Source organism: Carassius auratus, chromosome 38, assembly GCF_003368295.1.
Source record: "Carassius auratus strain Wakin chromosome 38, ASM336829v1, whole genome shotgun sequence".
NCBI lineage: Eukaryota > Metazoa > Chordata > Actinopteri > Cypriniformes > Cyprinidae > Carassius > Carassius auratus.
Window position 1 is genome coordinate 23,353,737 of NC_039280.1, and position 13,235 is coordinate 23,366,971.

Consider the following 13,235-nt stretch of genomic DNA (forward strand, 5'->3'; position numbering starts at 1 on the left):
GAGGTTGTGAAAGCTCAGGGATCTGGGGCTCAGACACCTCGCCTGGCTGGTCCTTCACGTCAACTGGTAAAAGAGCAAACTCTCCCCTGTGTAGAGGATCTCTTTTCTCGGTAAGGAAATAGACTCGGTCGCCATGTTCGCGCGGCTTATGAACGAGTGTATAGGAGTGTAGCTTTCTCTTGGGCGCTGACGCATGGCGCCTCACTAACAGACATCTGTAGAGCTGCGGGCTGGGCAACACCTAACACATTGTGTGAATTTATAATCTCCATGTATGCAAAAAAACCCGGGATCTCCTTTACTGAATACAACAAGATATCCTCCAATACCATGCGTAGAGGGGATTTGTCAGCAGGATCATGTTCTGATGTGGGTGAATGTAAGGGTTTGAGGAGGGAAATATTGAATGCTGGGTGAATTCTGTACTGTGAGGGGAGTTGTAACTTATATGTGACAGGGTTGATTTGATGGATTATGGAGAAGGGACAGAAAAAAATCTGGGACTTTTTGCAAGGCAGCAGTAACCTGTTGGGAGTGGAACAGCAAGGGCTGATATAAGAGTATGCATACGAAGGAAGTTAGATCTGCTGAAGGTTGATATGGGTAACTTTGGGCGTACTCATACGTTTTCTGGATTTTACGCTCCGTTTTTCAGTTTATCTGAGACTCATGGTCACACCCAGGAAGAATAAGGATCTCCAGACTCTGTAGGAGAAATGCAAACCTCTGTACAGAGACACAGTCCTCAGATATTCCAAAATTGCAAAAGGCATGATTAAACAGGAGTTATTCTATGTCCATGGCAGTGGATAATCCCTTCAAAGGCACTAGACAACAGGCCTTGGAGAAATAGTCTACCACTACCAATACACAAGCAAAGCTATCCGAGGAGGGTTACTTGCTATGAAGTTCACTCCCAGGTTTGACCATGGACAGTGTGGACTAGGGATGTAACGTACCTCGGTTTTAATGTCATGGTTTGGTATGATTTCGGTACAGCAGGGGAAAAAATGTACTCTTTTTCTCTCTTTTTTATAGACAGTGGTTTATTGAACAAGTTTCTCTTTCTTTATACTTCTTTCTTCAGTTATAGTCTAAATTTTCTTATTGTAAAAATCTACCTCAGCTTATATATAGAATTATAGGGAGCCCTTTTACATTAACCTATAAGGTTACAATTAGGCCTAACAACTTAACCCAAACTGAATTGCCTACTATTTATTTTTAAACAGATTATCAGCACTCAACTTTACAAAAGAGTGTATGCAAACACGTAAATTGCACATAATGCGGTTTTAAAATTAACTTATAAATAATAAAATATCTAAACTGTTTGTTAAAATATATTCAATTACACACTGGCCATCAACATGTTTTATAACTTGGGTTTACGTTTATACGTTTTTATACAGTCTATGGATAATACCAGCACATTTCTGAACCGTCCCAGAAGCGGCTCTCCAAGGCTTTTATGCAGCAGTCTGTCATTTTAGAAAGCTAACAGCTATAACACCAGCATTAAAGACTTTTAAAATAATTTTAGCTCAAAACTCACTTTCAAACAGCTGCGAGTGTTTTAAATAACTTCTGTTTGAGATCTGATGTGAATTATGAATTCATTCAGGATTTCACAATCTTTATTTAGTAACATTTTATCTGTCATAAGTTTCGCCGTATATGTCATAAAAAATATAATAATATGGTTTTAGTTTTCGGGAGCTCCCTCTAAGGCTGTATTTTGATCATTCTTTCTGTGATGTACAGTATATTGTGTCTACAAATAAACAGAAACAGACTTTACTAAAAGGCTATGTCCTCTCTTTTGTGAAATAAAGGTTCATATAGCATATATGTATATATAGCATATATAGCGATCCTCACAGTGTGAGTAGCATGTGAGCTCGTTGTGAACTCAAACAATCCTCATACTTCGATCCTTACAGTTTAAATCTACAAATGCTGAAAAGCTGTTTGTGAAGTATAGATTTACACCTATGGAGAGTTGATCATAGTGTGAGTATAACAATTGGCAGCATCGTTCTGCTCCTGACTTCTACTGAGGGAAGACTGAATGAGTTCGGCACTCTTTGAGAGCTCTTCGTGTTGTGCACCCAAGCATTTCTGGATGCAGTCAGTACCTGGCATCAGGTGATGGTCACGATCAATGCCTTACATTTCTAAGCATTAAGCTTGCTAGGGGGAACCAACCCAGGGGGACCATCGCTCCTCTTGCAATCCGCAACCAGTTGAACTGCCAAAGGAACTGTTGGGCCGTCTACAATTTGTTACAAAATCTGCATCCACATAACTCATCAGAAAGATCTGTAGAACTGGAACACTCATCCTTTTATATTTTACTGAATTTCATTACCCCACCTCCTGCTTCATGTCATGCATACCAAGCCTACCAAACTATTACTTCTGTGTCAATGGAAATTGTAAAATGACATGTAAGACAAAATTCATTTGAAATTGAAAAGAAAATCATTGTTAACACATCCAAGTATTGTTAGTAGGGTTTTACCATAATGTTTTTGGGATTTTTGCTTGGGTCAAGCAGGGATGATCTGACCAAAGGCAGAGCCACTCAGGGTTTGTTTGTTTTTTTGTCTTGTTCACCATGTTAAGGCTAGTAATGATTTCTTACACGCTGTGGGTCTCCAGGTGGCACTGTGATGCTCACGAAGCAGTTCCTTCACCAATTCACAAACATATCTTTCATTTCTGCGAGTACTAACAGTGGATTAAAATTTAAAACGTTTAAACTGGCATTTGATGTTCTTCCCCTGACAAACAAATGGAAACAGGAGTCGCAAACCTCTATTTAATTATTAAATGAAAGACTTTCGCCAGTAATCAAATGACTATTGGCTAATTCTGACCAGCTCTGAAGAAAGAAACAGAAACCACGTGACTCAAGACGCGTACTGCTTCCACTGTACCATGAAAAAGCATTGATGCCACGGACAAATTGTAATAGACGATACAAATTAAGGTACACAGTGAAGAAATTAAAATCGGAAAATTTTGTAAATCCGACGTATCTGACCAGTTTGAGACAAGGGGACCGGTTAAGCCCCGCCCATTCTCAGATGTGACGCTGACCGTCCTTCTCTGCGCCGATTGTATTTCTTTGGATTCTACCTGCTTGTGCAGTTAACAAAAAAATCTGTACAAAAACAACAAGAACAAAACATTATTATTTGGTTGCTTTCTTTCCGTTATGAGCTCGTGGCTCGCTGCAGCGCACTCGTCGGGACTGTTTCGGTGAATGCTTGTGTTTCGGTGAAGATGGGTCTCAGAAGGACCGTGCTCTTGTGCTTCTTGTGCTCGCTGATGCTGGTTCTTCACGCCAGCCGCAGGAGACACGCGCGCTGCCCCGCTTCGTGCACGTGCAGCAAAGATAACGCCTTGTGTGCCAATACCGGATCAATCCCGAGGAGCTTCCCGCCCGATGTCATCTCACTGTAAGCGCAGCAGTAATCACGAGCGACAGTAATACTGGTTATCAATCAGATCCCGTTTGTGTGAAGAGGTTGGTTTAATGATCTTTTTTTTTCTTTCTTTCTTTCTTTTCTTCTTCTTTTTTTTACAGATCATTCGTCAAGTCCGGCTTTAATGAAATCCCTAAAGAGAGTTTCATTCACACGCCAGCCCTCCATCTTTTGTAAGACTCATCAACATTATTACATGACTCAAACACACACACACACACACACACAAAGAGAGAGAGTGAGAGAGAGCGAGTGAACACACACACACTCACACACACACAGAGACACTCACACACACAAAGAGAGAGAGAGAGAGAGAGCGAGTGAACACACACACACACTCACACACACAGAGAGACACTCACACACACAGAGAGAGAGAGGGAGAGAGTGAACACACACACACACACACACACAGAGAGAGAGCGTTTTATAGATGTCAACCCATTCTTTGTCTGATCAATACTGATTGTGATTGTTATGTATATATATATAATGCACTATAATGTTTATAATACCTTATGATACACATTACAATCTGCTTTATCATAAATATAGTGAGACGCGATTACACCTTAAATTAGTAAAATGTATTTTTATAATAATCAACTTATAACATTATTATGCATCACACCAATCATACAATCACCAGACAATAGTTAAGCTTATAAATGTTATAAATATGAAATTTAAAACCCTTTTTTAAAGACAGTTTATAATCAAATTTGTTATTTGAAGGTGTCCTTGTTACAGTGTAATTATACATTTAAGCAGGGGCGCTTTAAGATATCCAGAGGCCCCTCTGCTACAGCATTACGGTAGGCCCCCCTTCCTAGAATTACATATATATATTTTGCTTTCTTACAATTATGTGTCAAATTTAGATTTTTTTTCTTATTGATATGCTAGTTAACATTTTAAACACTTGAATATGCACATTCACTCTTTGCCAGACGGTGGCGCTTGTGGAACAGCAGAATTATAGCCTTTACATCAAATAAACTATATGTAAAGAAAATGCCATCAGAACTTTCCTGGTCAACTGTGAGTTTACAGGTATGATTTAAACACCATAAATTACACAAAATATTCATTATTCATCATCAGTAGATTGGAACAAAAGGTGATTGCTAATTTCGTTTTAATTTTGAAACATGCCATGCTCATGCTTGATTAATTAAATCATAGCCTTTTAAAGTATAATGATCACATTTAAGCAATAAGATTAAGCGTACTGCTTTTCCATCACCTGATTTAAAAATGAGACTTTGTAGCAGCACCTCTGATGTAATACAGTGACTGAATATAAAACCTTCAGTTGACACACAGATTTGTCGCACTGTATGACGTTACAGAAAGTTGTCCGGTCCTCCTTTCACACAGCAGTGTTGTGTTACCTGTTAAGCTGCACATTATAGAGCTTGGCCCGTGTCCGAAAGATTATCAGAATTACCATCCCGAGTCGCATAATTTTGCTCATAAAGGTAAAAGTAATACAACAAAACGTTGTGCTTTTATAAAATAAAATAAACAAGCATGAAGCACTTTCTGCCGTCTGGTCTCGAACAGGAGCAATTCATAAAAATGAACCAAAACTCAGTGAATACATGCCTCACAGACATGATAAATGGATAAAAAGCTTTAAATTACTGCTTAGGGAAATAAAACAAATCAATAACAAAAACTTTCATTATAATCCTAATCTGTAAAGATGCACTATGCTAATATATGATGTAAAGATGCTCTCTAAAGGCGCGATTAATGAGGAGATGGCGTGTCAGGATCCTTGCAACAGCGACACAGACAGAAAACACTGTTTATTAGTAAATAATTCATATATCTCCTTATGCTGCGTTCACACCAAACGCAAATAGAGCGTCAAATTCGCTCTTCCAAGCGAGGTCCCTTTTATTCCTGTCTTGTGTCATATAGCTCCGGTTGACTGCTCAGTGACAACATCAGTCGTTCCTCCATGTTAAATGAGGGACTCCTGAGCTGGCTCCTGATTGGTTAGCGTGGCGCGAATTGACGCCAAAGTTAACATTTTTCAACTGGGGTGGCAGACGAGAATTCACGACAAACGCTAAATGCACATAAAGCACCATTCGCGCCAGAGGCTCAATTCGTAGGTGAATGTCCCATGACACATTTATGGTGTTAATAAATAGGCGTTAGCTTATGGCCTGCATTTGATTACAGAAATCTTCAGCTGCGGGACACTAGACACTTTTGAGCCGCTCTTGACAGTCATGATTGCACAGTCTCATGTGGTTTCCACTAGCACAGTAATCCCTAATTGTTGGATGTCTAAAATATAAAAATAAGAAGCCTGAAAAAGGCCAGAGGCTCGGCCCGCCTCTGAAGGACTCTAGCACGTTAACATAGAGACACACACACAGAATAGTGCTCATTTTAGGCTTCTTTATTAGCGCACTGTGTTTTCCGCTCACAGTTTATCGGTGGAACAAACCAACTATACAAACTGTGTGGGGGAAACCTAAACTGAATCGTTCACTACAAATACTACAAGCAGGGTGTCGCTGAAAACGAGTGTGTAAGTTGAATGCAGAATGCTGTTGTCACTGCTGCAAACTCCCATATATACAAATAATTATTCTAAAAATATAATTTCCCAGCAGCCAGTGCGCTCCTCCCTAGTGTAGTCCCCTGGGCTTCAGCCCCTTATAGCCATGTTTTAATGCGCCCCTGCATTTAAGTACCAAGGAATATTAATTAACTACATGTACTTACTATATGATTAGGGTTAGGATTATGGTTTGTCTTGGGTTTAATTGCATGCAGTTATGCATAATTGAGTGTTATCACAATATTAAGTACATGTAACGTGTGTAACAAGGACACCTTAAAATAAAGTGTTACCCCTTATTTAAACAGTTTTACTGTATGCTGTGATATTAGCTACATACTATGGTATTTTGTCAGAAGCTGTGGTTAGCATGGTACAGTTTGTAAGGGTAATTAGTGTCACACTGAGGGACCAGTCTCTTAATAGTGAAAGGAGAATGAGAGTCTGCAATCGAACATTTACTATTTATATTTTTGAAAAACATTTTACAGAATAAAATGGACTAATATGTTAATCTCTTTAAAAAAGTATCTGTTGTTTGTCTGAGAGACTGCAAATATGCATTACTATTCAACTACAGTGGTACTGATATAGGCTGCTAAAACATTTATGAAAATTAACCATGGTTTTACTATAGTAAACTTGTTACAACCATGTTTTTATTACAATTTTATTAGAGATACCACGGTTGACCTATGCTTAGAGGCTAATTTTGTAAGGGGAGGATACACTATAGCTAGATCTCAAACGGAAGATTGTTTATTATTGTTATAAATCGTCATATTGTCCAGTAAAACTGCTCAGTGTAAAGTATTAAGCCATTATAGAGTCACAGAAAGTACTGTAAGCTGCTTTGAAAGATGTGTACTGTGCATGTTATGCAAATAAATGCCTTGACTTGAATGAATCAAGTGTTCATTACTATCAGAGATGCTGAACAACGGTGCTAGCAATCAAATACATCAGAGAATCAATCTTCATCCATACAAACAACAGCTGCTTGAAAACCTCTGCTTTTTCAGCTTTCTTAGGTGGAAAGCACTTTTTTTCACAGCGGTTGTGCAAAGGGCTGTGAGCCTTAACCACTCCAACGTGATATTAAATAGAATAATATAAACATTAAATAATATAAAAGTCTACATTCACTACAATTCAGTCTCCGCTCTAGCTAAATTCCCAGAATGCATTGTGTGACGACACATTTAGATTTTATAATTAGCATTGTTTTGAAATATATTCCTCATACAATGTTATTTAAATATCTAAACAGATAAAAAATAAATAATCTAGAAAAAAAAACCTTACTCAAGCACATGAAATGTTACTTTGATACTGTACATTATCCTAAGCTGGCCAATAAACACTGCTGACCAAAGTTTTAAACGATAGTGATTAAAAAAAATAAAATCTGATTCACTGTTATCAAAATATTTCATAATAATCTGTTCAAAATCACACTTTGCTATTGCAGAACCTTACAGAAACCTCCTGAAATGATGTCAGAACTGTAGAAACCTTCTGTGTGTGTGATCCCGCACTTTCAGATCAATGTAATGCTTATGTTATATCTCCTAGGCTTTTCACAGCAAACAACTTTGATTCTATAAATGAAGATGCGTTTCTTGGTCTTCCTCATCTGGAGTATCTGTAAGTGTCTCACAGAACGGGATTTTAATACTAATGATGACTGGAATCCTTTGCCTTGTGCATCATCTTAGGCTTTGCTGTTTGTTTTTCTTTCAGTTTCATTGAAAATAACCAAATCAAGTCCATATCGCCATTCGCCTTCAGAGGCCTGAAGTCTTTAATACATTTGTGAGTATTTCTGCATAATACAATCGATCAGTTCTCTGTTCATCCATCAAGTGAAACATTGCAGTCATAATAGAAATGTTTTTTCTTAGTGGATTATTAATGTTATTTCACTAATGATAGAAGCAGTCAGCAATCCAGGTTGCATTTTTCATTAGACCTTTGCACAATATAAAAATTGGTCATTTCTCTTTACTGATGAAAGCATTTGGTTCTTTACGGATGTTATTGCAGAAGTTTGGCGTACAATAATTTGGAGACACTACCAAGAGATCTTTTCAAAGGGATGGAAGCTTTGACTAAAGTGTATGTACGATGTTTTAACAGTATGACATCATTTCAGTAATTGTCAGTGGTATGAGATCTCGATGACACGGTCTGGATGTGTTTGTCCAGGGACCTGAGAGGAAATCTTTTCAGCTGTGACTGTAAGCTAAAGTGGTTAGTCGACTGGATGTTTCATACAAATGCAACTGTGGATCAGATCTTCTGCAATGGCCCTGAAGCTTACCAGGGCAAGAAGATCAACGACCTTGTAGCACAGTCATTTGATTGCATAACAACAGGTAAAATTACAGACCGCCATGTGTTTTCTTGACTTTAAATGGGGGAAAAAAGGCTTAATATTTGTTTATCTGTTCTACAGACTTTTCGTTGTTGAAGTCTCTTGACTTTCAGTCCATTTCAGCCGAGGCTTTTGTGTTCGGTGGTGACCAGTTTGTGGTATTCGCCCAGCCTTTCATTGGCAGGTGCAGCTTCATGGAATGGGATCACGTGCAGATGGAGTTCAGGAACTTTGATAATATCACAAGTAAGCAAACAGCAGAGGAACTGGTGAACATGCCTAAATCCAAATCATGTAATCATATACGCAATACTGTATGCAGACAGTTTCAGTTGTTTCGGTTTCTTTTATAACACAAACTGTTGTTTTTTAGGGCCACCCTAGACTAAAGATTTTTCCGATTGACTAATAATTAGTCGACTAAATTCTGTATTTTCAGCTGAAGTTGACATCTCCACATTTGACGTGCATGTTTCATACAAATTACATAATCTAGAAATATTTGTTTTCCATTTTAGTTGGTAATGTAATTTATGTTTTGCCAGATGAGGCTCGAGATCCATACATACATAAAAAACACAACAAATAGTTTCAGAAATTAAGTTCTGTGTAGTAAATTAGCATGGAAAATCACACTTAGGAATCGGCCAAGAAAATTGCAATCGGTGCATCTCTAATAATAAAAATGCATGGCATAATAAACTGGTACTTCATAGTTTTGGTGGTTTTCAAGCCTTTGTTTGATACCGCTTTCCTCAAATCTTTCCTCGGTAGGCACTTCCACTGTCATCTGCAAACCTCTAGTCATTGATAGTCAACTCTTCATTATAGTCGCCCAGCTGTTCGGCGGCTCGCACATCTTCAAGCGAGATGTCTCTGCAAACAAATTCATCAAAATCCAAGACATCGACATTCTGAAAGTCCGAAAGCCAAATGACGTGGAAATCTTCCACGTCGACGAAGAGTCTTTCTTCATCATAGCCGACAGCTCCAAAGCCGGCTCGACAACTATTTATAAGTGGAACGGCAACGGCTTCTACTCCCATCAGTCTTTGCACCCCTGGCACCGCGACACAGATGTGGAGTACCTAGAGATCTCTGGGAAGCCTCATCTGATCTTGTCCAGCAGCTCTCAAAGGCCGGTCGTTTACCAGTGGAGCAAGAGCACGAAGCAGTTCGACCGGCGCACAGATATCCCAGAGATGGAGGACGTGTACGCGGTCAAACACTTCACCGTGAAGAGCGAGCTCTACATATGTCTGACCCGCTTCATTGGCGACTCCAAGGTGATGAAATGGGACGGTAGCATGTTCACTGAGATCCAGACCATGGCCTCTCGTGGCTCCATGGTCTTCCAGCCGTTCTCCATTGCCAACTGGCAATACGCCATCCTGGGCAGCGACTACGCCTTTACTCGGGTCTATCGCTGGGATGCAAAGAAAAGACAGTTCATTCACTTCCAAGAGCTGAACATTCAGGCACCCAGGGCTTTTTCTCTGGTGTTCATTGACAACAGGGAGTTCCTTCTTGGTTCTAGTTTTAAGGGGCAAACACGTATATATGAGCACCTGGTCCTTGACTTGAGCAGCTGAGTTGCTTGTCTGGGACATTTGAGGACACTGATAAATGAGTGTCTCGATGGATCCGCGAAGAAGCTGTCCGAAACACATCCAGGTCATGTTTCAATCTAAAATCCATAATAATAATTGCTTAGTGTTCAGGTGAAATATTATCACCAGGCCTACAACTTGTAACAATCCTATATAACCCAATTCTTTTCTTCTTTTTTCTCCTTTGGTTTTGGAGTGAAACATGACTCGATAGTTTGGTCAGATTTACTCGCCTCTTCTCAGCATGAAGACTCTTTGCATGATGGTACCGTTAATTAGGTACTGCCAGTGAAATTAGCAAAGGTTTTTTTGTTTTTACATGGTCTTCTCCTTGCACTCATTCATTTCTGTTGTGTTTTTACTCTGTGACTGCTGTGCTATTATTGAAATACTTGCTATTCTATTTATTTATGTTTATCTCAAATGAAACTTGTTTACTGCTTTCTAAACTTGTAAACGGTGTATTTTTGTGTGGCAGCTGGGTCACATATTTGATAAGCAGATTGGAAATTTGAAATACACATGGACAGTTTGACCCTGAGTAGTGTGTAGTGTTACCGTTGTTTTTTAGCGTTAGCCTGTTTGATGAATCACATTAACTACTAACAGTACAACCAATGCCAGTACTTTTTCAACAAGATGAAAATATTTGTAAAGAGATGAAGAGATTCTATATCACCACGTGATGAAACTGTGATGTTGTTCTACTGGATATATTTATGCATGCAGTTTCATGCCTACATTTTGGAGACACCGATACTAACTTTTAATAAAGACTTTCCAGAATGCTAAAATGTTTTATTTTGTCAAATGCAAGAGGCTATTTTTCAGTCATACATTCAAACTGAAAGTTTTTTTTTTTTCTGCTTGGAAAGAGAAATTATGTGGGTTCTTGTTCTTTATAAAGGCCATGACCATGCAATAATATTTGTCATTAGACTCAATTGGCATTAGTTTGCAATTTCATTAGATAAGAGTTTAGTTGTAATTCAACACAACTAACCCAGTTAATCAATGTCTTCAGGAATATTAGAAACTCCAGGAAGCACCCATTCTGGTTTTTAGATAAGCAGGAAGTGATTATAACATGTGACTATATGAATCATATGGAGGAAAAAAACATTTGAGAAGTTAAGTGATGTATTTCCCTTTATTTTTAACTGATTTTGTTCAGCGTACAAATAATCATGGTCAACTATTAAAAATACATTTTGATTGAAGTCCAAAAAGTTCCATAACAGGATATTAATGTTGTATTTCTTCGTCCTTGTTAAAGGCTCTGAGATGCTGATATGGTTATCAGTGTTTCAGCGAGTGAATGTCAGGCTGAAGCCCATTTATTTGAAAGCAGATGAATTATGTGGAAATGCAAAGTCAGAATCAGGTTACTTTCATGTCATCAATGCAAAATCTAGGTTCGCAATTAAACCAACATATGATACCTGTACCAGGAGCTGGCAATCTTTTAACATGTCAGAGGTCACCACTTTCATGTTTACGGACAAAATGCACATCATTTGAAAGATATAAAAATTGTGCCCCTTCCAAAAAAATGGGGATGTAACTCAATATTCCTTTGCCAAAACATTACAGCCTGCTGACGACATTTAAACAATAGTCAGCAAAAGAAAGCTCTTATACAGCAGAGTTACCTTCACATCAGTGAACTGTGCAAGAATGTGCAGGAACATTTAATAAAGACATGGCACTGAGTCAATGCTTTTTCTTGCATTAGCAGGGATCCAGACTAAAAAATGACTATGAACAATTGGAATTTAAGAATCAAGTATTTATTTTTTTATAAACGGCAAAATCAGAATGAGTTTTCTCTATCATACTCTTAGGATGATTAATACTCATGTATGCATAACAGCTAATACACTTCCTTTAAAGAGCTGCCCTACAAACTTGCAAGTAAATGTTGTCTCTCTTAACTTCTGGTAAAAACAGCAGCTGAACTAAACTATCTGAAGTTATTTTACTCTAAATAGACCAAACACATCATTATTATTGGTCGTAGAAGCAGTGAAGCAGCAGAAGAGTACGGTGGTCTGTAAGTGTTTTCTATCTAATTAGATTTTAGTGTGGTTGTCATTGCTAGGACTAATTGTTTTACTCAGCATTCAAGCCTAAATCCAGCTCTTTTAGAAAACTACACATGTGTACACATATCTATACTTGCAGGTACAATTTTGGCTGTATTATTTGTGTCCCCTTCAGAAGTTGCCCACCGTTTTAAGCGTAATGTACTACCTGTGCGTGACAATCACCCATTCTTCAGTAGATGTCTATTCTAAAGCATCCATTCAAGGAGATTGATCCATCAAACTAAATATCCTCTCTACACCATCTGCCCTGCTCATGACCCCTCCAAGACTCGCCTCAGACAATGATCAAATATGACAAGCCAATCATTAATTTAATTTAATTCATACAGGCTTACCTCATGTTGCATGTTTCCACTTTCTGAGAAAAACAAAGGCACATAAAAATGTCCAATGTCCAATCCCTCACTCTTTCTAGCTATAAAAGGTTTAAATATTTTGCAATTTTTTCTCATATCACTATATAATATCAATATTGCCTGGACAGTGTAAAATACTGTGATATGAATTTTAGCTTATATCGCCCACCGCTAATATAAATACTGTATGTATATATATATATATATATATATATATATATATATATATATGCAGTACTGTACAAATGTCTTAAGACACTAGTATTTTCACCAACAATAAATGGTTTTAAGTCAGTTATTTCTATCTTTTGCTGTTTGTATGAAACCAGAGAGAACAAATCCATGACAGCCAGATCAACATTATGTTATTCAGCGTTGCTACTGATGACAGTAGTTAAGAAATAACACAATTATGAATATTGCAACTGACAAGTCAGCATAAAGTTCATCATTCATTCTTATACTGGATTCAGATCCTAATCAGGAACCCGTGTAATGATGCAGAAGAACAGGTGAGATGTGGTTTCTATCTGTTATTAGTTAAAAGCTTCACTAAAGGGGAGCACAATGACCACAATCCAATATCACAGTATGAGTTATTTTATTTCACTGTAAGCATTATGCTTTTAAATCCAATAAATAAAGATGAAGCATGTGCAATTAAACACCATCTAAACAGACTTTCTCCCATCCACCTCGCACA

The 13,235-nt window shown here is 38.0% G+C and overlaps 1 protein-coding gene across 1 annotated transcript; it reads left to right on the plus strand.

Annotated features, from left to right (window-relative positions):
* Positions 1-2,920: 2,920 nt before the first annotated feature.
* On the plus strand, positions 2,921-10,862 carry lgi1a (leucine-rich, glioma inactivated 1a). Its single transcript, XM_026224858.1, has 8 exons — positions 2,921-3,467; positions 3,596-3,667; positions 7,657-7,728; positions 7,825-7,896; positions 8,128-8,199; positions 8,290-8,459; positions 8,540-8,704; positions 9,233-10,862. The coding sequence occupies exons 1-8, from the start codon at positions 3,292-3,294 to the stop codon at positions 10,048-10,050; spliced, it is 1,617 nt and encodes a 538-aa protein (XP_026080643.1). The 5' UTR covers positions 2,921-3,291; the 3' UTR covers positions 10,051-10,862.
* Positions 10,863-13,235: the final 2,373 nt, after the last annotated feature.